The sequence below is a fragment of the Notamacropus eugenii genome, chromosome 3, assembly GCF_028372415.1.
Source record: "Notamacropus eugenii isolate mMacEug1 chromosome 3, mMacEug1.pri_v2, whole genome shotgun sequence".
Classification (NCBI taxonomy): Eukaryota; Metazoa; Chordata; class Mammalia; order Diprotodontia; family Macropodidae; genus Notamacropus; species Notamacropus eugenii.
In genome coordinates this window covers 104,041,972-104,069,755 of record NC_092874.1, presented here as the reverse complement: position 1 = coordinate 104,069,755, position 27,784 = coordinate 104,041,972, and the positions used below count along the sequence as shown (strand labels likewise).

At 34.7% G+C, this 27,784-nt stretch overlaps 1 protein-coding gene across 1 annotated transcript; it reads left to right on the top strand.

Annotated features, from left to right (window-relative positions):
• The first annotated feature begins 19,784 nt into the window (after window positions 1-19,784).
• On the top strand, window positions 19,785-27,546 carry LOC140531852 (olfactory receptor 2A1/2A42-like). The gene is made up of 2 exons (XM_072650528.1): window positions 19,785-20,746; window positions 27,459-27,546. Exons 1-2 carry the CDS (start codon window positions 19,824-19,826, stop codon window positions 27,544-27,546), a joined length of 1,011 nt encoding a protein of 336 aa, XP_072506629.1. The 5' UTR covers window positions 19,785-19,823.
• The last annotated feature ends 238 nt before the right edge of the window (window positions 27,547-27,784 follow it).

Here is a 27,784-nt window from a genome sequence, read left to right as displayed (position 1 = left end):
AACTTTGAGTTCCAATTTCTCTCCCTTCTTCTCTCCCCAACTACCCCCATTGAGAAGGCAAGCAATTCAAAAAATGCAAAACGCTTTTATAAGTCATGTTATAAAAGACTAACTATGTTTCTCTCCATTCTATCCTGACCCCATTTATTCTATTCCCTCTATTGACCCTGTCCCTCCTCAAAAATGTTTATTTCTAATTACCCTCTTCTCCCTTTTGCCCTCATTTCTATCATTCTTCCCATCCCCCACTTAACCCATTTCCCCTACTTTCCTATAGTGTAAGATAGATTTTCATACCAAATTGAATATGTGTATTTTTCTCTCCTTAAGTCAAGTCCAATGAGAGTTAAGTTTCTCTTTCCCTCTTAACTCCCCCTTTTCTCCTCCACTGGAAAACCTTTTTCTTGCTTCTTTTATGTGAGAGATAATTTGCCCCATTCATTTTCTCCCTTTTTACTTCTCCAAATATATTCCTCTCTCACCCTTTAATTTTATTTTTTTTAGACATCATCCCTTTATATTCAATTCACCCTGTGCCCATTGATATGCATATAATCCCTCCAACTACCTGAATACTGAGAAAAGTCCTAAGAGTTACAAACACTATCTTTCCATGTAGGAATGTAAACAGTTCAACTTTAGTAAGTCCCTTATGATTTCTCTTTCTTGTTTATCTCTTCATGTTTCTTTTCACTCTTGTATTTAAAAGTCAAATTTTCTATTCAGTTCTGGTCTTTTTATCAAGAATACTTGAAAGTTCTCTATTTCATTGAATTTCCAATTTTTCCCCTGAAGTATTATACTCAGTTTTGCTGGGTAAGTGATTCTTGGTTTTAATTCTAGCTCCTTTGATTTCTGGAATATTGTATTCCAAGTCCTTCTGTCCTTTAATGTAGAAACCGCTAGAGATTGTGTTATCTTAATTGTGTTTCCACAATACTTGTTTCATTCTGGTGCCATATTTTCTCCTCCTGGGAGCTCTGGAATTTGACTACAATATTCCTAAGAGTTTTCCTTTTGGGATCTCTTTTAGGAGGTAATCGGTGGGTGGTTTCTTACAATATCTATTTTATCCCCTGATTCTAGAACATTTGGGAAGTTTTCCTTGATAATATCTTAAAAGATTATATCTAGACTCTTTTTTTTAATCATGGCCTTCATGATAGTAGTCCAATAATTTTTAAACTGTCTCTCCTGCATCTATTTTCCAGGTCAGTTGTTTTTCCAGTGAGATATTTCACATTGTCTGCTATTTTTTCATTCTTTTGGTTTTGTTTTATAATTTCCAGATTTTTCATGAATTCATTCGCTTCCATCTGCTCGATTCTAATCTTTAAAGAATTATTTTCTTCAGTGAGCTTTTGGATCTCCTTTTCCATCAGGCCAATTCTGCTTTTTATGTCATTCTTCTCTTCATAGGCCTTTTGGATCTCTTTTGCTATTTGGGCTAGTCTATTTTTTAAAGTACTATTTTCTTCAGCATTTTTTGGGTCACCTTCAAGCCACTGACTCATTTTTCATGCTTTTCTTGCATCACTCTCATTTTTCTTCACAATTTTTCCTCTACTTCTCTTATTTGATTTTCAAAATCCTTTTTGAGTTCTTCCATGGCCTGAGACCAATTTCTGTTTTTCTTGGAGGCTTTGGATGTAGGAAACTTTGACTTTGTTGTCTTCATCTGTTTGTATATTTTGCCATTCCTTTTCACCAAAGTAAGATTCAATAGTCTGATTCTTAGCCCTTTACTTGACTTTTGAGCTCTTTGTCAAGGTAATTCTCTGCTTCCAGTGGGGGTCAGAGGAGTACTGTCAGCCACTAGATTCCCCCACAATCTGTGGGCCTAGAGCTCCAGAAACAGTTGCTGCCTCTACCCCTGCTGCTGCTATGACTGCCACTGGCTCCTCTACTCCCTCTGCTGCCCTGGGGGTGGGGCCAGACCACTATTCTCTCACACAGGTAAGACAGGTTTTTTCCACTGACCTCCCAATTTGTCCTCACTATTTTGGAGTAGTGATGTCTGGAAACCACCACAGGTGCAGAGATTCAGTCCATGAATCCTGCTCAGGTCCCATCTATGCCAGTATAGGCCACGCCTGGCTGCATTCTGCTCCCAGCCTGGCACAATAGATATTTTCTGTCGAATTTCTATGGTGTCTTAGACTGGAGATTTGTTTCACTCCATCATTCTGTGGATTCTGCAACTCCAAAATTTGTTTAGATTCATTTTTGCAGGTATTTGGCTGGATTTTGGGGGGGAGCTCTAGAAGTCCCTGCTTTTACTCCACCATCTTGGCTCCACCCCCCCATGATAGTTTCTTGAAAGATATTGTCCAGATCTTTCTTTTTATTATAAATTTCAGGTAATCCAATAATTCTGATATTGTCTCTCCTGGATTTATTTTCCAACTTAGTTTTTCCTATTAGGTATTTTACATTTTCTTCCACTTTCTTCATTCTTTTGAATTTGGTTCATTCTTGATGTCTCATAGAGTCATTAACTTCTACCTGTCCAATTCTAACATTTAAGGTGTTGTTTTCCTCATTTGGCTTTGTTACTTTCCTTTCCATTTGGCCAACTGTACTCTTTAAGTAGTTGTTTTCTTCAGTAGATTTCTGTATCTTCTTTTCCATTTGGCCAATTCTATTTTTTAAACAGTATTCCAAGCTCTTGAATCTTTTTTTCATAATTCTCTTACATCACTCTTGTTTCTTTTCCTATTTTTATGGTTATTAAATAATTTTGTTACCTCTTCCATGATTTCTTTCTGGGCTTGAGATCACTTCCCATTTTATTTTGGGGTTTTGCCCATAGATGTTTTGAAACTGTTTTCCTCTTATAAGTTTGTATCTTGGTCTTTCCTGTCCCCATAATACTTTTCTATATTCAGAATATTTGTCTGATGTATTTTGCTCATTTTGGGTGGGTAGCTTTCTTTATTTCTTTTCAATTTGAACTCTCTACCTGGGGCAGAAGAGGCTCTGTCTCTGGCTTCTTGTGCTAGTGATTGCAGGCTCTGACAGTGTACCTGGTGCTGTGGTAATGTTGCCCTGAGGCCCATCAAGGACCCTTTTGTCCAGTCCTGGTGTTGGTATTTACCTGTGTCACCACACTGGAGCTCAGGATCTTCTGCTGGTCTGCTGAGGTGGGGATTCCTGCTGGCTTGCTGGGTCACTTCCCATCTTGGATTACTCTCCCCAAAGAAGACATAATTTCTTGCTGACCCTCCAAGTTTCTTGGGCTAAAAGATTGTTTCACCCTGCCTTTTTCCTTGGTTATGCTGTTCCAGGATTTGTTTTGGGGCTCTACTTTATGGTTGTTAGGAGGTGAGTATGGGAGAGTTATAGTAATTTACTGCTTACTTTGCCATCTTGGCTCCCAAAAGTCCTATTTTCTTTTTTTTTAATATCATTTTAAAATAAGTTTAAGCAATATTTTCCTCCAATTACATGGGAAAACAACTTTTAAAATTTGTTGAGTTTTTAAAAAGTTTTTTTTAAGTTTTGAGTTTGAAATTCTATCACTCCCTTTCATTCATCAGTAACAACTAGAATTAAGTTGTGGGCTCTGGTTGTCATACAAATTGTTGGACAAAAATATGATTCATGAGGTACTATCTACTTAGTAGCAAAGGGAATGGAAAATATTACCGTGATGAAAAATACTGAAGAACAGCATAGAATTGACAAGGCAAGGCCTTGGAGAATAAATGAGAAAGAACTCTGCACTTTCTCTCCAGTTGAGATATAATTCCTCCTGAACAGATGTCACTAAGATTGTTACTGATTTCTTAATAGATACAAGGTCAGAGGTCAGGAAAAGAAGCTTGATGTACTACAGGGTTTTATCTTGGTCACAGTTAATTCACTGCAGTTGTTGTCATGCACTGATACTTTGTTACCTAGTGGGTTGATTGATATGTTAACTTGAATAATGGAAAACAACTTATCTCTAGTTGAAGGGTTGTGAAGCAATGAGAGCACTGGATCTGAGAAAGGAGACCTGGGTTCAAGTCACAGATCTGCTATTTATTACTAACTTAACTTTGGGCTAGATTTTTTCAACTCTTTTGGCCTCACTTTTTTCAGTTATGAAATGAAGAGTCTGAACCAATCTCTTAGGTTCTTTCCAGAACTAAAGCCAAGAATTTATGTTAGAGAGTCCTATTGTAATAGATCGAAAATACTTAAATACATACTTAAGGACCACAAAAGCACCCAAGCCTTTCTTAGATTTGTACCCTAGAGAGATTTCAGAATTTTTTTGCTATGATTCTAGACAGGAGGAGACAGGAGCAGGCACTAGTGTAGATGGACCCAGGCTTTTAGAGAATTCTAATCCTCCTCTGAGGTTCACAACTCAGAGTATATCTAAACTGCAGAATTGGGAGTGTTTCCAATGGGAAACCTACTATTTGTGTCCCAATTGAAAGTCAAGTGATAGAATCTAATAAGCCCCATTGGGATATTTATTTCTTTGGACTCCCCATCCTGGTTGCAAAAGCACTTGATTCATATAGGACTGCTACTGCTGCTAGTGATAACATATGAGCTATCTCTTTCTTCAACTCATATTTAATTCTAAGGGAATGGTGATACAAGGTAAAAAAACATGTATAGAGGTTCATGGATTCATAAGTAGGCCAAACATTTTCAGATTACAAACTTGTAACATGAGTGTTCTTCTCTCCTGGAATTTCTGCCCCCAAGGTTTTATGAAAGACAGTCTCAAATTTTCCTCACACGGAATTGCTTCTTTGCTTCTCTGCAACGAGGAGGTTGGTGTTTGAGAAGTTTTATGGTTTCCACCTGCACTGAGTCCGTAGGAACCTAAGTCAGAGATAAGCAAAGAGGAAAACCTTTGCTACAGAAGGACATAGGGATGACTTCCTCAAGCTGAACAAGAAACCACAGAGAGCAGATCTGAATCTCATCCTGAGGACCCTAAAGATAATCAAAGCTTTAATTTCATCTGAAAGACCACCTCCCCAGAACTTCCTCCAGGCTGTTATATAACCTCCACATAAGCATACCCAGGTAGCCTTCTAGCACTTGCCTATGAGTTAGGATCAAAAATAGTATGCCATCTAATTCTATGTAGACTATGTCTTTTGTTCTTCTACTTCTTTATACATTGATAAAGGCAATTTTTGCTCCTAATGACTCTAGTTAAGAAGATGGCTGAAGTAAAAATTATTGTAAAGATTCCATATATAAAAGATGGGTAAGGGCCTCAAATGTGTCTATTACTTGATTGATTTTTATTTTAACATGTGAGAAAGGTCTTTTGAAATTTCAGCAAAACAATTTTAAGAGATGGATTCAGAAAGATTTATTTGTAAAGTACCACAGGAGAATAAGTAATCCACGATTTCTTTGTGAAATATTGAGAAAGAGGCATCATATTTCTTGTAAGAAAAAGTCCTATTTTTTAAAGTTGGTATATATAGATCTATTAATGAACTAATAAGCCTTTTAAGTACCTATTGGTTCCAGGAACTCATAATTATCAGGGATATACTATAAAATACTTAGTTATCTCTACTCCCAAGGACCTTGCATTCTATTTGAATTGTTGAAAAATGCTAAGTTGTTAGTATTTTCTGGCTTATCCATTCAACTGATATGGGTAATATGTGTATTATATATATATATATATATATATATATATATATATATATATATATATATATATATATATATACACACATATATGTGTGTGTGTGTGTGTGTGGTGTGTGTGTATAAACATGCAGATGTATGTATATACATTCGTATATAATACCTATATATTTACATATGTGTATGTTCCCAAAAGTCTGCCTGTTACAGTAGATAAGAAAACAGCTTTAGAGTCAATGTAACTCAGGTTCTAATCCCTACTTCTGATACCTATTGGTCCTATGACCCTGAGAAAGCCACTTAAACTGGAAGGATCTTAGGGAAATCTCTAAGAAAATATGTTGCTGAATAGTCAATGATCTACATAAGTAGAGTTAATTTCCTCATTAGGAACTTCCTACATCAATAAAATACTCTTTCTAAAATATATACATATACAGTCAATGTACATAGAGCTTTGGGATAACATACTGAAACCATTTGTATATACACATATATACCTTTGAATATATATTATATATATGTATATATATATATATGTATTTAAGTATGTAAACAATTTGTATACATAAAGAGGAAGTTTATTCAGATTTCATTGCTGTGGGGAATGTTTGATAAGGAAACTCTTTTGAAAGACAAATCAAAAATTCTCCCTAGACCCACAGTTACCATCAGGCTGTTGTTACTATTGTCTTTAACGTGTGTATCTCTTATTATTTTATTTTTATGAGAATATCAGGACTACTTTCCCTCTTTTGTTTTGCTGTTGTATTTTCTTCAGTTTCAGTACTTGATCCAGGGACATAAAACCTATATATGTCAGATGTGGAGACTTGTAGCTGGATTGCATAGAATCTTAGGTTAGCTCTCCATCCACTAAATTGGGTTGTTTCTTGGGCTACCATTTACATATATATATGTAAATGTATATATGTAAATATATGTATGTATACATACATGCATGTATATATGTACATATGCATATATACATAAATATATATGTATGTATATACCCAAGAAATAAGGTCAATTTTCTTCTCACTAAGATGTGTGGGTTGGGTCCTAACTGAAGGTGAAAGTGAAGGGAAGTATAGGCTATCTTTTCCTTGATTAATATAGTAACATGTCTACAAGATTCTCTGTGATTTTTATAACCCATTCTTTGCCCCTGACATCATGTTTTTACCAGAAAGCTGAAGTGAATTTCAATGAGGACAAGAACATTCTTTGTTGCCTAGTTTTAGATCTCAAAATCTTTGAATTGGAAGAAGACAGGATTATACTAATCCAGTCCCCCACCCAATGGGAGAATCTCTTTCTTAACATTTCTTGCCAATAGTCATTGATCTCCATTTAAATAATTCAGGTGATTCTTGCTTGAACTTTCAAAATGGCAGAAATTTCCACTTATTGGTCCTACCTTTGCCCTTCTAGAGAAGTACAACAAAGTGATCTCCATTCTTTTATGGCAGCCCATCAAAAATTGATGTAGGAGAACATTGGAGAAGGAGGTCAATTAAAATTGTGGCTTTTAAAAGGATCAGGAAAATTTTTTTCTCTTTTTTTCCTGTTAGAATGAAGGAAATTACTGGATTAGAGAGGCATCTTGATGTGAAATGATATTTTGTGGGTTCTAGACTGACTATAATTTTTTTATACTAATTTTATTTTTTTTCAGTGTTCTACAATTACTACTATATGACTTAGATTATTTTTCCCCTCCCTCCCCCCTCTACTCCCCCCTCACTCCCTGCAATGGCCTACAATTTTATATAGGTTCTAAACATACATTCCTATTACATACATTTTCACTATAGTCATGTTGTGCAGAAGAATTAAAATGAATGGGAGAAATTGTATAACAAACCAAAATGTAAAACAAAAGAAAATGATCTGCTACATTCTGCAATTGAATTCCAAAGTTCTTTCTCTGGGTATGGAAGGCATTTTGCCTTAAAAGACCATTGGGAATTTTTTTAAGTCCTTGCATTTCAATGAAGTTCCAAGTCTACCAGAAGAAACTCTCACACACTGTGGTTGTTGCTGTGCACAAAATTCTCCTGGTTCTGCTCCATTCACTCAGCATCAGATCACATAAGTCTTTCCAGGCCTCTCTGAAATCTTCCTGTTCATCATCTCTTACAGTGCAGTAGTATTCCATTACATTCATATACTGTAATTTATTCAGCCATTCCCCAATTGATGGGCATTACCTTGATTTCCAGTTTTTGGACAACACAAAGAGGGTTGCTGTAAATATTTTTGTACATATGGGACCCTTTCCCATTTTTATGATCTCTTAAGGATACAGTTCTAGAAGCAGTATTACTGGGTCAAAGGGTATGCACATTTTTGTAGCCCTTTGGGCATAGTTCCAAATTGCTCTCTAGATCAACTCACAGCTCCACCAACAATGAATTAGTGTTTCAACTCTCCCACATCTTCTCCAACATTTATCATCTAACTGTTCTGTCATATTAGCCAATCTGATAGGTGTGATGTGGCATCTCAGAGTTGTTTTGATTTTCATCTCTCTAATCAATAGTGATTTACATTTTTTCATATGATTATAGATATCTTCAATTTCTTCCTCTGAAAACTGCCTGTTCATATCCTTTGACCATTTGTCAATTGGGGAATTACTTCTATTCTTATAAATTTGACTCAGTGTTCTATATATTTTAGAAACGAGGCCTTTATCACAGATATTAATTGCAAAAATTCTTAGTTTTCTGCTTCCCTCCTAATCTTGATTGCATTGGATTTGGTTGTGCAAAAACTTTTCAGTTTAATGTAATCAAAATTATCCATTTTGCACTTCATAATGCTTTCTGTCTCTTCTTTAGTCAAAAATTTTTCCCTTCTCCATAAATCTGATAAATGCACTATTCCTTGGTTCCCGAATTTGTTTATAGTATCACTCTTTATACCTAGATCATGTACCCATTGGACTTTATTCTTGTGTATGGTATCAGGCATTGGTCTATGCCTAGCTTCTGCCACACTTTTACCCAGTTTTCCCAGCAATTTTTGTCAAGCAGTGATTTCTTATCCCAGAAGCTGGGATCCATGGGTTCATCAAACAATAGATTGTTATATCCATTAACTGCTGTGTCTTGAGTACCTAATATATTCCACTTGTCTACCCTTCTGTTGCTTAGCCAGTACCAACTGGTTTTAATAATTGCTACTTTATCATACAATTTGAGATCTAGTAGAGCTAGGCCACCTTCCCTAGCATTTCTTTTCATTAGTCCCTTTGATATTTTGGACCTTTTGTTCTTCCAGATGAATTTTGATATTATTTTTTCCAGCTCTAGGAAATAATTATCAGATAGTTTCACTGGTATGGCACTAAATAAGAAAATTAATTTAGGTAGAATTGTCATTTTTATGGTATTGGCTTAGCCTACCCACAAGCAACTGGTGTTTTTCCACTTACTTAAATCTGACTTTATCTGTGTGAAAAGTGTCTTGTAATTGTGTTCATATAGTTCCTGGTTTTATTTTGGCAGGTAGACTCCCAAATATTTTATAGTGTCTATCCTAGCTTTAAATGGGATTTCTCTTTCTGTCTCTTGCTGTTGAGCTTTGTTAGTAATATATAGAAATGCAAAAGATTTGTGTGGGTTTATTTTGTAACCTGCAACTTTGCCAAAGTTGTTTATTATTTCAAGTAGTCTTTTATTGATTCTCTATGTATGTCATCTGCAAAAAGTGATAACTTAGTTTCTTCTTTGCCTATTCTAATTATTTCAGTTTCTTTATCTTCTCTAATTGCTACAGCTAATATTTCTAGAACCATATGGAATAATAGTGGTGATAATGGATATCCTTGTGTCACCCTTGATCTTACTGGAAATGCATCTGTCTTGCCTCTATTACATGTAATGCTTGCTGAGGGTTTTAGAGAGATACTGCTTATTATTTTATGGAAAGTTCCTTTTACTCCTATGCTCTCCAGTGTTTTTAATAAGAATCAGTGTTGTATTTTGTCAAAAGCTTTTTCTGCATCTATTGAGATAATCATGTGGTTTCCATTAGTTTTTTGGTTGATATGATCAATAATGCTAATGGTTTTCCTAATATTAAACCAGCCCTGCATTCCTGGTATGAATTCTACCTGATCATAATGTATTATTCTCATAAGTTGTTGTATTCTTCTTGCTAAAATCTTATTTAAAATTTTAGCATCTATATTCATTAGAGAAACTGGTCTATAATTTTCTTTCTCTGTTTTGTCTCTCCCTGTTTTAGGTATCAGAACCATATCTGTATCATAAAAAGAATTTGGAAGGACTCTTTCTTCCCCAATATTCCCCAATAGTCTAAATAGTATTGGAATTAACTGTTCTTTAAATGTTTGATAGAATTCACTTGTATATCCATCTGACCAAGTAAATTTTTTCCTAGGGAGTTCATTCATGGCTTGTTCAATTTCTTTTTCTGAGATGGAGTTGTCTAAGTATTCAACTTCCTCTTCTGTTAAACTGGGCATTTTATATCTTTTTTTAAAATAATCATCCATCTGATTTAGATTGTCGAATTTATGGGCATAAAGTTGGGCAAAGCAATTTCCAAGTATTTTTAATTTCCTCCTCATTGGACGTGAGTTCACCCCTTTAATTTTTGACATTGGTAATTTGGTTTTCCTCTTTATGTTTTTAATCAAATTGACCAAAGATTTATCAATTTTATTGTTTTTTTTCTTAAACCCAACTCTTACTTTTATTTATGAGTTCAATGATTTTCTTAATTTCAATTTTCTTAATCCCTCCTTTGCTTTTCAGTCTTTCTAATTTGGTATTTACTTGGGGACTTTCAATTTGTTCTTTTTCAAGTTTTTTCAGCTGCATGCCCACTTCATTGATCTCCTCTTTCTCTATTTTATTCATGTAGGCATTCAAAGATGTAAAGCTTCCTCTAAGAACTGCTTTTGCAGTATCTTGTAAGATTTGGTAGGTAGTCACATTATTGTCATTCTCTTGAATGAAGTTATTGATTGTTTCTGTGATTTGTTGTTTCATTCACTTCTCCTTTAGGATTAGCTTATTTAGTTTCCAATTAATTTTTGGTCTATGTGTCCATGACCTTTTATTACATATGAGGTTTATTGCATTATGATCTGAGAAGGATGCATTGATTATCTCTGCCTTTCTGCACTGAATTGTGAGATTTTATGCCCTAGTACATAGTCAAGTTTAGTATACATGCCATGAACTGCTGAGAAAAAGGTATATTCCTTTCGATCCCCATTCAGTTTTCTCCAGAAATCTATCATATCTGCCTTATACAGAGTTTTATTCACCCCCTTCACTTCTTTCTTGTTTATTTTAAGGTTAGATTTATCAAGTTCAGAGAGGGGGAGTTTGAGGTCCTCCAATAGTATAATTTTGCTGTCTATTTCTTCCTGTAACTCCCTTAACTTCTCCTCTAAGCATTTGGATGCTATACCACTTGGAGCATATATGTTTAGTAATGATATGGCTTCATTTTCTATGGTGCCTTTTAGCAGGATATGGTTTCCTTTCTTAGCTCTTTTGATTAGGTCTATTTTTGTTTTTGCTTTGTCTGAGATTAGGATTGCTACCCCTGCTTTTCTTACATCAGCTGAAGTACAATATATTCTGTTCCAACCTTTTACCTTTAACCTGTGTGTATCCTCCCATTTCAGATGTGTTTCTTGTAAACAACATATTGTTGGATTATGGCTTTTAGTCCATTCTGCTATCTGTCTCCATTTTATGGGAAATTCATCCCATTCACATTCACAGTTATGATTACTATCTGTGTCTTTCCCTCTTGCCCTGCACTGCTATTCTGCCATGCTGCCTCTTACTCAGACTGCCCCCAGGGTTTTCCTCCTTGGACGTGCAATGGCAGGGATGCTGTGCTGTGCGCTGTATGCTCCTCCACCCTCACAGAATAGATTCTTCCCATCTATCTTCTATTCTGTCCTGGTCTGTGAAACTTCCACAGTCTGTCTCCTTTTGGATTCTGCACCTCCAAAATTTGGTCAGATTCTCTTTTTAGAGGTATCTAACGAAGTTTTTCTAAGAGCTTAGGTCAGTAGTTGCTCTCACTCTGCCATCTTGGCTCTGCCTCTGCCCGAGTATAATTTTTGAGGAATAGAACTTTCCTTCTCACTGACTTCTATAGAAATTCAAAGACCCAGAATCTATTGCAATTTTTCTTTTGGTTTCCCCAGTGCCTTAAATATTAATACTTATTCTAGTTGGTTTTAATTTCTTCATCACATAGTAAAGTACAGGTTAGGACAAGTGATTTGGTGATTAAAAAGTGATAGAAAGAGTAAAATAATCATCTTGAATAGTTTGTATATAGATACTACTATGAGCAACAGACATGAAACTAGATTCATCACATCCAAGAAGCAGTTACTTTAGTATAATTAGAGCACTCCTTCTGTCTTTTGGAGTTCTCATACAAAATAGAACATGAACACACCTTATGACTTCTAGTGCCTGGGCTTTGCTTTTTTTGTTCTCAACAGTCTTGTCACTTGCCTCTCTATCTGTTCACATTGTTGCCCTGTTTTCCCTTCAGCTCACTACATGGGTAAAGTCCTTGTTTCAATATTAATAAGTGTCAGGGTTTTTTTGTTTGTTTGCTTGCTTGTTTGTCCTTATGGGTAGAGTAAAAATTGATTTGACTGTGATGAGAGACAATTTTGAAAATTTTCTGTCTCTTTTCTAGATATCTATGCTCAACACACATATTTCTTGAGCATTGTAATGGTAATGACGGGATAGGATCTAAGAGGTTACAAGTTGGAAAACTACCACATTTAACTCTTTGTGAATTATAGAATAAGGAGGGTGGATGATTTTGTCATTTTTATTGAAGACTAAATGACTAGAATTATCACACTCATGAAACAATGTAACATTTCAGTTGATTAGTATGTTGAATTTTTATCTTTCCTGCTTTTATTTATTTCTAAAATTTTATTTTTAATTTATGAAATAAAACAAGCATTTCCGCTACATAGTATAATATAAAGATGATTCCACGTGAAACTGCAAATCGACTATGTACAACTTTAAGTTTTTTAAATATGCAACAAAGTTATCATGTAAACTTCTTTTTTATTCTTTTTGTTCTTCCCTAACCCATACCCTTGAGATACCACCATTAGACATAAATAGGTATATAGATATAAATATATGGATATATATGTAAAGTTATTCTATACATACTTCTGTTTTTAGTTCTTTCTCTGGATGCAGATAGCACCTTTCTTCATATGTCCTTTATGGTTAGTTTGGGAATTTATAATAATCAAAATAACTTATCCACTTAGTCATCCTTAACACAATATTGTTGTTACTATATACGATGTTCTCTTGGTTCTGCTCATTTTCCTCTTCATTATTCTATGAAAGTCTTTCCAAATTTTTTTAAAGATTTTTGTGTGCATCATTTCTTATAGTACAGTATTATTCCATCACAATCACATTCCATAACTTTTTCAGTCATTCCCCCATTAATGGGCATCCCAGAAATTTCCTGTTCTTTGACGTAACAAAGAGAGCTGCCATAAATATTTTCATACATTTAAGTTCCTTTCCTCTAAATTACTGTTGGAAATAGATCTAGTAATGGTATTTCTGTGTCCGAGGAGATATATATAGATATAGATATATAGATATAGATATATATGTAGTTTAATAACTATTTGGGCATAAGTGCACATTACTCTCCAAAATGGTTGGATCAGTTCACAATTCCATCAACAATGAATTAGTGTTTGAATTTTTCCACATCCTCTCCAACATTCTTCACTTTTCCCCTCAATCATTCAATTTTTCCCTTCAGTCACAATCCCCTTCCAATCTAGTAAGTGTAAAATCATATTTCAAGGTTGTTTAATGTACATTTCTCTTACCAACAAGGATTTAGGGCACTTTTTCATACGACTATAAATTGTTTTGATTCCATCATTGAAAAGTTGCCTGTTCATATCTTCTGATCATTTATCAATTGGAAATTACTCATATTGTTATGAATTTGACTAAGTCCTTTATATATATTTTATTTAAGATCTTTTTCTGAGAAACTGTCCATAAATTTTCCCCAGTTTTTTTTTACTTTCCTTCATCTTGGCTACCTCAATTTTATTTATATGAAAACTTTGTAATTTAATGTAATCAAAAGTAGACATTTTCCACAAAGCTCCCTATCCCTTGTTTATTCATAAATTGTTTGCCTATCCAAAATTCTGATAAGTAATATGTTCTATGGTCTTCAAATTTTCTTGCGATGTCTCTCTTTATGTCTAGGCCATTATCCATTTTGACTTTATCTTGGTAAATGGTGGAAGACAGTGGTCTATACCTAGCTTCTGCTATACTGCTTTGTACTTTTCCCTGCAATTTTTATCAAGTAATGAAATCTTATCTCAAAATCTTAAACCTTTACACTTGCCAAATATTCCATTGATCTAACTTTTGATTTTTTTACCTGTAGCAGATAGTTTTGATAATTATTGTCTTATAATATAGTTTAAGTTTGAGTACTGCTAAACCTCTTTGTATTTTTTCTGTTACTTCCTTTGATATTCTTGACTCTTTGTTTTTTCAAGCGAATTATTATTTTTTTCTAATTCAATAATTTTTTTGTTATTTAATTCAGATGGCATTAAATATATAAATTAATTTGGGTATAATTCTGATTTTTAAAAATATATTGGCCCTGTCTATCCATGAACAAGTAGTATTTTTCCAATTATTTAAATCTGATTTTATTTGTATAAAAAGTTTTTGATTTTTTAAATATATTTCTTGGATTTGTTTTTTGCAAGTACACTCACAGGTATACTGAGTTAATTTAAATGGGGTGTCTGTTACTACTTCTTCTTGCACAGATTTTTTTGTGTTATACACAAATGCTGGTGATTTATGTGTATTTACTTTATAATTCTGCTATTTTGCTAAAAATATTGTCTCATTTACTTTTTTAGTTGAGACTGAGATTTTCCAAGTCATCATAAAGTTGCAAAATAGTGAATGAGATTTGATTACCTCATTCTCTATTCTGATTACTTCTATTTGTTTTTCTTCTCTCATTGCTGTTGCTAGGGTATACAGTATAATCTTGAATAATATTGGTGGCAGTGGACACCGATGTTTCACACCTAATCTTACTGGGAAGGTTTCTTCCTTACTCCCATTACAATAATGCTTGCTGATGGTTTTAGATAAATTTTTGTTTAACAATTTGAGGAAAAATCCATTTATACCAATACCTTTAAGTACTTAATAGAAAGAAGTGTTGAACTTTATCAAAAGCTTTTTATGCATCTATTGATAAGACCCTATGATTAAAAAATCTTTTATAATTGATGTAATCAATTATGTTAATACTTTTCCTAATTTTAAATCATTTCTATATTCCTGCTATAAATCCCACTTGACTATAATGTATGCTCTTTGTAATGTAATTGTAAACTTTTGGCTAGTGTTTTTGCATCATTATGCATTAATGAAATTGGGCTATAATTTTCTTTCTCTGTTTTTACTTTTCCTGGGTTAGGTATCAATATCATATATGTTTCATAAAAGAAGTTTGCTAAGATGCCTTCTTTACCTCTTACTCCACATAATGTATTTAATATTGAAAATAGCTGATCTTACCTTGTTTAATAGAAACACTTGTAAATCTATCTGTTCCTACTTCTTTTCTCTTAGGAAATTCATTTATGGCCTGCTCAATTTATTTTTTTGAAAAAGTGTTATTTAGATGTTCTATTTCCTCTTCTGCTAATCTATGCAATTTATATAAATACATAATACATACACACATATATGTATGTATATATATGCATATGTTTGTAAATATACTTCCATTTCACTTATGTTATTAAATTTACTGGCATATAATTAAGCATAATAACTCCTTACAATTGCTTTGACTACATCTTCATTAGCACTATATCCTTCCTTTCACTTTTTATACCAATAAATTAGTTTTCTTCTCTTTTTTTTATCAAATTAACCAAATTTTATCTCCTTCATTTGTTTTTTCATAAAACCAACTTCTAGTTTTATTTATTAATTCAATTGTTTTTACTCTCAATTTTATTAATTTCTACGGTTTCCAAATTAGTGTTCATCTGGGGATTTTTAATTTGTTCTTTGTCTAGTTTCTTTTTAATTGCATACTCATTTTATCAGCCTGTTCTTTATTTTAATGATGTAAGCATTTAAAGATATAAATTTTCCTTTGACCACTGCTTCTATTTCATCTCATAGGTTTTAATATATTGTCTCATTATTGTCATTTTTTAATGAAATTATTGACTGTTTCTACGATTTGTTCTTTAGCCTACTCATTCTTTAAGATTAGATTGTTTAATCCCCAATTTGTCTTTAACCTATGTTTCCATGGTCCCTTATTAAATATAATTTTATTGCATTACGATCCAAAAAATTATACTTTTAACATTTCTGCTTTTATCTATAAAATTTTAGGTGCTAACATATAGTCAGTCTTTGTAAAGGTACCATGAAACCCTGAAGAAAAGGTGTATTCCTATTTCCATTCAAATCTATTCCATTCAATATCTGTCATATCTAGCTTATATAAAATTATATTCTCTTTCTTAGCTTCTTTTTAATTTATTTCCTGGTTAGATTTATCTAGTTTTGAGAGGGGAGGATTAAAGACGCCTAATATTATAGTACTACTATCTATCCCAACTATAATTCATTTAACTTTTCTTTTAAAAATTTAGATTCTATAAGTATTTGTTGTACATTTGCTTCAGTATTAATATTGCTTCATTGTCTATGGTATCTTTTATCAAAATGTAGTTAGTTGTTTATCTCTTTTAATACAATCCCTTTTAGCCACTATGTTGTTGAAATCATAATTGATACCCCTCCCTTTGTGCATGAACTGAACCATAATAAATCCCATTTCAGCTCTCCATTTTAACTCTGTATGCATCTCTCATTCTTAATTTTTTTTTGTAAGCAACATTGTTGGATTCTGATTTTTAATCCATTTTTCTACCTGATTCTGTTTTATAGATTAGTTCATCCCATTCCCATTCAAACTTATAATTACTATTTGTGAATTTCCCTCCATTTCATTTTTGTTCACTATTTTTCTTCTCAGCCTCCTTTTACTCTATCCCTGTTACCTTATCTTATCCAATTATGCTTTCACATTTTTTTAAAATTTTGCCCACCTTTGTAAAAGTCCCTCCCTTATCTTCCCTCCTCAAGCTCCTAATCTTAATCTATATACCATTCTAAAAGTGTCTTCCCCATCCCATCCCCCTTTCTCACCTCTCTATAAATTCCTTAAACTAACCTCTCCAGATGTATATATTGTTTCCTCTTCAACCCAGATGAGAGTGACATTTTAACATCACCAGCCTTTCAATTCTACCTGCTTCCCTTGTATTAGTTCTTCCTTTCATGTCCCATTTTCATGAGATAATTGCTTCTTTTCCCTTTTACCTACCCATCATACACAAGTCAGGACCAACGTTTCTTTCACACTACGTTAGTAATGGTGATAATTTTAAGAATACTGATAACATTTTTGCATAACATAAGTAAACAGCTTGACCTTATTGAGTGCTTTATAATTCATTTTTAATGTTTTCCTTATGTTTCTTCTGGATCTTTAACATTGAATTTTCCATTGAGTTCTGGTCTTTTTGTTGCAAACCTGAAAGTCTTTCAGTTTGTGAAATGTCCTTTTTTTCCATTCAGGATTATACTCAATTTTTCTGGGTAAGTTATTCTTGGAGACAACCTCAGCTCCTTTGCTCTTTGAAATATATTGTTCACTACATGCAATATTCATATAATTAAAAGAGAAATGAAAAGCTTAATTTTTAACCTCTATAGTCCTTTAAGCAAGCATGCATCTAAGCCACGCAAAACTGATTGTATTATATTGTTTTTAACATCCTGAAAAAAATATATTTATTTTCTAATATTCATTGCAAGTCTGGTCTAGGTCACAATAATTTGCAGCCAGGTGGCAGAATCTATGACATAAAATGAAAGCCAGTGTTATAGAATTTGAATATTTCAAGAATCTTTGATATCATTAAAATTGTTATAACATACATGTCAACTTCACTGTTGGTTAATGTCTTTAAGTCTATGACCAAAAATTAAATCATTCTTCAGTCCACCCAGTAATGAGGCTCTCCATACCTAACTGTGATGACTCTTGAAAGTATATAATCCTTTGCCAAGTCTGTGTTCAAAGTCTTCCCTGCTTGATAGAACCAGTCAGATTGCTCTTGTGATTGGCTAGCACATCCTTTTTAAATCCAGGGTCTCCTCTATGATGTGAATATATATTCAAGCAGAACAATTGTCTAGATACTCAAATGAAATGTTGAATTTTTAACTGAATTCATTTTAACTTTAGCACCTTATTCAAATTCCAGAAGTGAGTTCTTGATTCTAGTTTCTACATGAATTAAAGTATTTAAGTCATCAATGGGTCCAGAAGATTTTTTTTTGAATATGCACCACTTACTAAAAGCATTGAAACCATCAACCTCCTTTCAAGGAATTCTCATTTAGCTTTTTCTTTTTTTCACTTGTAAGCAAAAACTAGTGATAGATGGTTTACAGTGTCTTTTGTCTAGCCAGCTAAACAGCATAGTGGATTGAGTATTGAGCTTGGTGTCAGGACACGATGGTTTTGAATTCTGATACAAACACTTCCTATCTGTGTGACGAGAGGTAAATCACCTTTTTGGACCTAAGTTGCTGTATCTGCAAAATGGGGATAATAATATCACCTACCTTCTAGGAGTGCTGTGAGATTCAAATTAAATAATATTACAAATTGTAAAGTTATCTATACAAATATTAACTATTATTTTAATTATTATTGTCTTGTCAAAGATTTTGACAAAAAGTTTGATCAGCTTTGAATTTTTGCAGAAGATGTCAAATGAGATGGATTACAAAAACTTACAATACCTCAGAGATTGAAATAATACTTCCTTCCACACATGATACCTTTTACTGTTACTAAAGGAAAAAAACATTGCTCAGATATAAGTTACCTTTCATAATGTCACATAGGTATAATATTTCTTGCATTTTTAGATGTTTCATTACATTTTTTCTAAAGAAGTAATGAAATTAGTCAGTCCTTAATGTTATTTCGATTGTCATTCTATGTTTTGCAGTGAGAAAGTATCTGAGAATCTGATAGTGGTTCTTTCTCCTTGGTCAGTGACCATTCCCATTCACAAGATGACAATAATTGGTTTTGACCAATCCTATCCATAAAATAACACTATTTTTTTTCTCCTACTGTGTTCTATATCAACATCTGACAGTTTACATATATTTGACTTCTCTCAAGATAAACCTATTTAAGTTAAATTGGCAATGTGAGTGCTTATGAGATTGATGAGAAGTTTTCCAGCAGGAGAAAATGAAAGGAAAATGTGCTTAGAGGCAACTGTTGGCTAATTCTCAAAAGAAAAATTATGTGACCCATCATCACCAAAGTGACCTAGATTTTTAAGAACTTTGACCTATTCATAATGCATAATAACAGAATCATCCATTGCCAATTAACCTTGGGTTCACAGAACAGAATTAATAGTAAATGTATTTGTTGACCAGAATGTTAGAGGCAGATCTACTCACTTAGTTAATGGGTGGCACTGATGTTACATCCTCACTTCTTTCTGCTTCTGCCCCAGACCAATTGTTCTAAAGAGCTCAATATAACTCATCTTCTCAATGAAGATTTGAAGGAAACCACAACAACTGGAATAACTTCCTTTCCTAAGGTAATATGATACTCTATATTCCCCTCATAGGAAGGGATTGGTTACACAATACTCTAGAAGAGTTTACATATTACTTCTGTATCTTTGTGTAGCTGCATACATAAGTAGTTTCCTATATTACCAGATCATTTTTAAAGTTCACCTTTGGGAAGGGCAACAATTATACATCAGATAAAAATTGTCTATAAATTTATTTGTAGGAAGGAAAGTTAAAGAATCATTAGAAGTACATCTTACTGATTTTGGCCTTCTTCCCTCTGCCCTCAACCTCAGTGTGAATAAAGGAAGGATTAAAAATAAATAGTAGATATTTGTTTCATGGGATTGAGTGGAAATGAATTAAGCTAGGCATTTTAATATCTTTCTCTAATGTATTTGCTTTCATCATAAGGTTATGGAGACCAATCAGACCACAGTGACAGATTTCATTCTGCTGGGATTTCTTGTTAGCCCCAAGATGCTCCTAGTTCTATTTGGACTGTTCCTCCTACTCTACACCTTCACTCTGCTCGGAAATGGAGTCATCTTGGGGTTGATTTGTGTTGATTTCCGACTCCGCACTCCCATGTATTTCTTCCTTTCACAACTGGCTATTGTTGATATCTCTTATGCCTCAAACACAGTACCCCAAATTTTGACAAATCTCCTGGAGCCAGCCAAACCCATCTCCTTTGCAGGTTGCATAATGCAGACCTTTCTCTTTATGACATTTGCCCACATTGAATGCCTTCTGTTGGTAATGATGAGCTATGACCGGTATGTGGCAATTTGCCATCCACTAAGATACAAAATCATTATGAGCTGGGGAGTATGTATTGCACTGGCTACCATATCCTGGATATTTGGATCCCTCCTGGCACTGGTCCATGTGCTTCTGCTCCTTAGGCTGCCCTTCTGTGGGCCTCGGGAAATCAACCACTTCTTCTGTGAAATCCTATCTATCCTGAAACTTGCCTGTGCAGACATATGGCTCAACAAATTGGTCATCTTTATTGCTTGTGTGTTTATCTTAGTGGGACCTCTCTGCTTAGTCCTCATCTCCTATACAGGTATCCTTGGTGCTATCTTGAGAATCCAATCAGGGGAAGGAAGAAAGAAAGCCTTCTCCACCTGCTCCTCCCACCTTTGTGTGGTTGAACTTTTCTTTGGCAGTGCCATCATCACTTACATGGCTCCTGATTCGAGGAATGGTGAAGAGCAACAGAAAATTCTTTTCTTATTTTACAGCTTTTTTAATCCAACCCTAAATCCTTTGATCTATAGCCTGAGAAATGCAGAGGTGAAGGGGGCCCTGAAGAGATTGCTAAGGAAGGAGAGAAAACATTAAGGGATTGAATGGAACTTTCTTTTATAGAGAAAGGGAAAAGAATGGTGTCCTTGTAGTTCATAACAAGTGAAGCAGTGCCATGAGATCAAATCAACATTTTCTCCCCCTCTATTTTTTCCCAAAATTCTCATGGTCCCTTTTTGTATATATGACACTTCCTGGAGCACTTCCATGGGTCTGAAGCTCTTGATTTTTGCCCTTAATTTCCTTTCCCTCTGTGAAATGTCTCCATATTTCCTATGACCCCACTGAAACATTTTTTTCCTAAATCCTATCTGACCATACCCTCCGTATCACTGCAGGGAAATCAACTAACCAAATATAATAATGACTTTCATTGCACTCAATTTTGATACAATTTACTTTTATATTATATTTACTTCTGAACACATCCCTCAATTTCCTATTCTAAGACTCTTTATGTGTTACAAAGAATAAAAATTGAAAGAAAAATATAATTCTGTAAGATCAACTGACACCTGTAACTGACAGTATCTTCAGTGTTTATGTCCATATCCTAATCCACAAGCACTAAAATTTTCAAATCAGTCAGAGCTTTTTTTTTTGTTTATTTCTTCTGTGGGAAATGCTTTGACCATTTATTCATTCACTCAGTCATTGAATAAGTGTTTATTAATTACTTATTTTGTACCACTTGGTTGATTGGTTGTTGTCCTTTGTATTCAGAGAGGACCAAAATGAAATTATGATTGTAAAGTGAACTTTCAGTGTGTCCAGTTCTGGCTGATCAGACCAATACGAGCTTAGAATGCTCCACCACAGGTTCGGCACAGACAGTCTGTATGAATATTTGGGGTGAATATCCCAAATTTGTGCATCGTACGTTTACTTTGGGCTATCTCAATTTTGCTTTGCTCAAAGAGCACAGCACCTTTTCTTATTTGGACACACCATGCTGAGTAGTCCTGTGCCAGTGTCTCCCAGGTTGCACAGTCAAATCCAAAGTTCTTGAGAGAGACCTTGAGAGTGTCCTTGTATCATTTCTTCTGACCACCATGTAATCACCGGCCCCATGGAAGTTCTCCATAAAATAGTCTTTATGGCAAGGGAACATTTTGCATTTAAAGAATGTGGCCAGTCCATTGGAGTTGTGCTCTCTGAAGCACAATTTGAATATGTGACAGTTCCACTTGGGGAAGGACTTCAGTGTCTGGTACCTTATCCTGCCAGGTGATCCTCAGAATCTTCCTAAGACAGTTCAAATGGAAACAATTCAGTTTCCTGGCATGGTGCTGGTAGACTGTCCATGTTTCACAAGCATATAACAATGAGGTCAGCACAATGACTCTATAGACCTTCAAGTTGGTAGTCAATCTAATGCCTCTTCTCTCCCAAACTTTTTTCGGAGCCTCCCAAACACTGTACTAGCTCTGGCAATGTGTACATCAACTTCATTGTCAATGTGTACATCCCTGGAAAGTGCACTACCTAGGTAAGTGAACTTATCCACAGCATTCAAAACTTCTCCATTTGTTGTAAGTGATCATATATGGATGGTATAGTGGTGGCTGTTGGGGCACTTGTATTTTTTGTGTGTGTTAATCATTAGGCCAAAATTAGCACAGGCAGGAGAGAATTGATCCATACTTCATTGCATCTCAGCTTCAGAGGCTGCACTGAGTGCGCAGTCATCTGCAAACAAAAAAGCATGCACCAACACTCCCTCCACTTTGGTCTTGGCTTATAGCCTTTTCAAATTGAAGAACGTACCATCATTATGGTAGTTGACCTTGATGCTGTGTTCATCCTCATTGAAAGCATTTGTCAGCATGACTGAAAACATCATGCCAAGAAGCATGGGAGCAAGCACACAGCCCTGTTTCACTCCATTGGTGACTGGGAAGGCACAAGAGCTTTGTCAATTATCCAGAACCCAGGCAAACATGCCATCATGAAATTGACCTACAATATTGATGAACTTCTCCAGGCAACCAAATTTTGACATAATTTTCCATAAGCCCTCATGACTAACAGTGTCAAAGGCCTTGGTCAAATGGTCAAACATTGTGTATAGACCCCTATTCTGCTCCTGGCATTTTTCCTGTAGTTTTGGGTGGCACAAACTATATCAACTGTTCCTCAGCCCTTTCTGAAGCCACACTGGCTCTCAGGTATATATGTCCATCTTCCAGGTCAAGGATCAGCCTATTAAGGAAGAATCTAGCAAGAATCTTACCAGCAATGACTAAGAGAGAGACCCCCCCTGTGACTATCACAAGACAATCAATTCTCTTTACCTTTATAGAGATGGACAATGGAAGCATCCTTGAACTTCTGAGGGATAACCTCCTCCTGCCATATAACCTGGAATATTCAAGTCAGCTTTTGTATGAGCAATGGTCCTCCTGTCTTGTAAATCTCAGCTGGAATACAATTGTCATCAGGTCCTTTGCCACATGAAAGGACCCTAATGGTCCTCAAAACCTCTTCTTTCATTGGGAATTTATCTAAGGAGGGACTGACTTCAACCTGAGGTAAATGGTCAATGGCCTCAGCATTACCTGATGGTGGTCTGTTGAGAATACTATGGAAGTGTTCAGCTCATCTCTCTAGGATCATGTCCTCGTCACTAATCAATATGGTTCCATCAGCGCTGAGTAGTTGTAATGCACCATAGATTTTTGGTCCCTTAGAAGCATTCAGGGAATCATAAAAGCATTCCTATGATAAGCACTGGGGATAACATGGTATATCACCAATTCAATACTCACTTTGATTTCTATGAAGATGTTGGTGAATTTCCAGGTTTGAAACCCAAGATATAACATACTCCCTTTATGGAAGACAAATCTAAAAACATTTATTCAAAAACCAGAAAGCCAAATCCATCATAGTAAAAAAGAAATCCATCATAGTAACCAAGATGTCTATACACTTTATCAGGGCTTCCCACAAACTAACTCCCTTAAGCAAAATCACCCCCCTCTCACTCACAGCTAGCTGCTTGCTTCCTCTCTCTTTCCAAGCTCTGCCTGCTCTGTGTCACTTCCTCTCCACTCTGCTCCTCCCTTGCTTCTCCATCATTTGTGCTCCACCCATTTGGCAAGTTCCATGTGACTTAGATTCATATGACTCAGGCTTCCATGTGACTTAAGCAGGTCATGTAGACCAATTAATGAATGGGAATGATTCTCCCATTCCATTAACAATACATTAGCAATACTCATGCAAAGGCAAATCAGGATTCCTGCAATCAAAGAGCTGACATTTAATAGAGAAGATAATTTTTAAGCAACTATTTACGTTCAGTTGATGTTTGGTATAAATGGAAGGTGATCTCAGGGGTATGGCACGAGATTTAGAGATTATTAGAAAAGACCACTGGTAGAGGGTATGATTTGAGCTGAGACTTAGAGAATGCCAATGAAGTCAAGAGTAAGTGAGAACAGTCAGGCATGATGAAATGCTAGTAGAAAGACAAAAAGTTAGACCATGCAGTGTCATGTACAAGAACAGCAAGAAGTCCATAAAATAATAAGCAATATCTATCTAAAACCTTCAGCAAGCATTATATGCAATGGGGATAAGCTAGATGCATTCCAAATAAGATCAGGGGTGAAACAAGGATGTCCATTATCACCACTATTATTCAATATGGTACTAGAAATGTTAGCTGTAGTAATTAGACAAGATAAAGATATTCAAGGAATAAGAATAGCCAAAGAAGAAACTAAGTTATCACTCTTTGCAGATGATATGATGATCTACTTAGAGAATCCCAGAGATTCAAGTAAAAAATTACTTGAAATAATAAACAACTTTGGCAAAGTTGCAGGTTACAAAATAAACCCACACAAATCTTCTGCATTCCTATATATTAGCAACAAAGTCCAACAGCAAGAGATAGAAAGAGAAATCCCATTTAAAGCTAGGGTAGACAGTATAAAATACTTAGGAGTTTACCTGCCAAAACAAACCCAGGGATTATATGAACACAATTACAAGACACTTTTTGCACAAATAAAGTCAGATTTAAGTAAGTGGAAAAACATTAGTTGCTCATGGGTAGGCCGTGCTAATATAATAAAAATGACAATTCTACCTAAATTAATTTACTTATTTAGTGCCATACCAATTAAACTATCAGACAATTATTTTCTAGAGATGGATAAAATAATATCAAAATTCATTTGAAAAACAAAAGGTCCAGAATATCAAAGGGACTAATGAAAAGAAATGCTTGGGAAGGTGGCCTAGCGCTACCAGACCTCAAATTGTACTATAAAGCAGCAATTATCAAAACCACTTGGTATTGGCTAAGAAACAAAGAGGTAGACAAGTGGAATAGACTTGGCACTCAAGACACAGTAGGCAAGGAATATAGCAACCTTCTGTTTGATAAACCCAAGGACCCCAGCTTCTGGGATAAGAACTCACTGTTTGACAAAAATTGCTGGGAAAACTGGATAACAGTGTGGTGGAAATTAGGCATAGACCCATACCTGACACCGTACACAAGAACAAAGTCCAAATGGGTACATGATTTAGGCATAAAGATTGATACCATGAATAAACTGGAGAAGCAAGGAATAGTGTATTTATCAGATTTATGGAGAAGGGAAGATTTTTTTACTAAAGAAGAGATAGAAAGCATTGTGAAATGCAAAATGAATAATTTTGATTACATTAAACTGAGAAGTTTTTGCACAACCAAACCCAATGCAACCAAAATCCGGAAGGATGTAGTAAATTGGGAAAGAATTTTTACAGCTAAGCTTGGGGATAAAGTCCTCATTTCTAGAATATATAGAGAACTGACGCAAATGTATAATCATACAAGTCATTCCCCAATTGATAAATGGTCAAAGGATATGAACAGGCAATTGTCGGAAGAAGAAATTAAAGATATCTATAATCATATTAAAAAAATGCTCTAAATCACTATTGATTAGAGAGATGCAAATCAAAACAACTCTGAGGTACCACATCACACCGATAAGACTGGCAAACATGACAGAACAAGAAAATGATAAATGCTGGAGAGGATGTGGGAGAGTTGGAACACTAATTCATTGTTGGTGGAGCTGCGAGCGCATCCAACCATTCTGGAGAGCAATTTGGAACTATGCCCAAAGGGCTACAAAAATGTGCATACCCTTTGACCCAGCAATAGTGCTACTAGGACTGTAAACCCAAGAGATCATAAAAATGGGAAAGGGTCCCACATGTACAAAAATATTTATAGCAGCACTCTTTGTAGTTGCCAAAAACTGGAAGTCAAGGGGATGTCCATCAACTGGGGAATGGCTGAATAATTATGGTATATGAATGTAATGGAGTACTATTGTGCCATAAGAAATGATGAACAAGAAGACTTCAGAGAGGCCTGGAAGGACTTATATGACCTGATGCTGAGTGAAAGGAGCAGAACCAGGAGAACTTTGTGCACAGCAACGACCACAGTGTGCGAGAGTTTTTTCTGGTAGACTTGGAATTTCGTAATAACGCAAGAACTTCTTAAAAAAAAAAAAAATCCCAATGGTGGTTCTCTAAGGCAAAATGCCTTCCACACTCAGAGAAAGAAACATGGAAGTCATTCGCAGAGTGTAGCAGATCATGTTTGTGTATGTGTATGTTTTTGTGTATCATGTTTTGATTTGTTATATGATTTCTTCCATTTATTTTAGTCCGACTACATAGCATGACTATAGCGAAAATGTACTCAATAGGAAAGTATATGTAGAACCTATACAGAATTGTATGCAGTCGTGGGGAGGGAGGTGTCGGGGGGATAAAATCTCAATTGTATGGCAGTGATTGTTAAACATTTAAAAATAATAATAAAAAAAAAAAGAACAGCAAGAAGGACAGTGAATTTGGATCATAGATTCCACAAAGGGGAATAAAGTGTAAGAAAACTGTATAACATTTGGTGGTGTTTCTATTTTTCTTTTTGTTATAATTAATGTGTACATTTTTTCTTGATTCTGTTAGCTTAATCTTTCTTGTTTACCTTTCTTCTCATGTTCTATACTCTTCATATCCATAGTTTCTTACAATGGAGTAGTGGGCTAGTACATATATATTTTGTAGACATTCTGTATTTGATTTGTTTTTATTTCTTTATTTCTACAAAAGGTACAGCTATAAGTATTTGGGTACCTATGGGATCTTTCTGTTTATTTGGGGTTTCTTTTTTATTCTTTTTGGGATATATTCCTAGCAGTGAGATTCCTGAGTTCGAAGATAAGGACACTTTTGTTACTTTCTTAAGATGATCCCTACATGCTTTTTGGAATGGTTTAATCAATCAATAGTCGAACGTCATTTCTCTACAATGCCTTCAGCATTGTCTGTTCCTCCTTTATCTTTGACATGTTTGCCAATTGGCTTGTTCTAAGATTAAAGAGGAGAATTATTTTTTTTATTTATATTGTTCTTAGTAGTGACATTATTATTATTTTTTTCTTATTGATAATCTGAAAGAATCTTTCACATGGTTAATAGCTTGTGAAATTTTCAAGATTTTTTCATTGAAAAAACAGTTTTTCTACTTCTAATTACCTCTCTGTCCCACTGAAAAAAAAAAAAGAAAAAGAAAACAGACACTTTTAACAAATACACATAATAAAAAAAGTTTTGCACAGTGACCACATCCAAAATATATGTCTTATTCCTCAGCCTCAGTCTTCAATCCTCTGTCAGGCAGTAGGCAGCATGATTCTAGTTGTTCATTTGGAATCTTAGCTGGTTATTGTATTGTTCAAATTTTTTTAGTCTTACAAAGGTTATTTTCTATATAATGCTGTTGTATAAATTCTTCCCATAGTTCTGTTCACATTGTTCTGCAAAAGTCCACCAGAATTTAACCAGGTTTTTTCTCAGAAATATCTTTTATAATTTCTTGAAGCAAAATAACTTTTGAATCAACTCATATATCTCAATTTGTTAATCTATTTAGCCATTCTCAAAATGATGGATATCCATTGGTTCCCAAAGTGGGCAGTACCACACCCTGGGAGGGTACTGAAATTATCCAAGGTTGTGATAGTAGCCTTTGGTGCAAT

Coding starts and splice junctions, on each gene's coding strand:
- LOC140531852 (XM_072650528.1), top strand. CDS start 19,824: ATGGAGACCAATCAGACCACAGTGACAGATTTCATTCTGCTGGGATTT. Junction 20,747..27,458: donor AGATTGCTAAGGAAGGAGAG/AAAACATTAAGG, acceptor GTTCATTTGGAA/TCTTAGCTGGTTATTGTATT.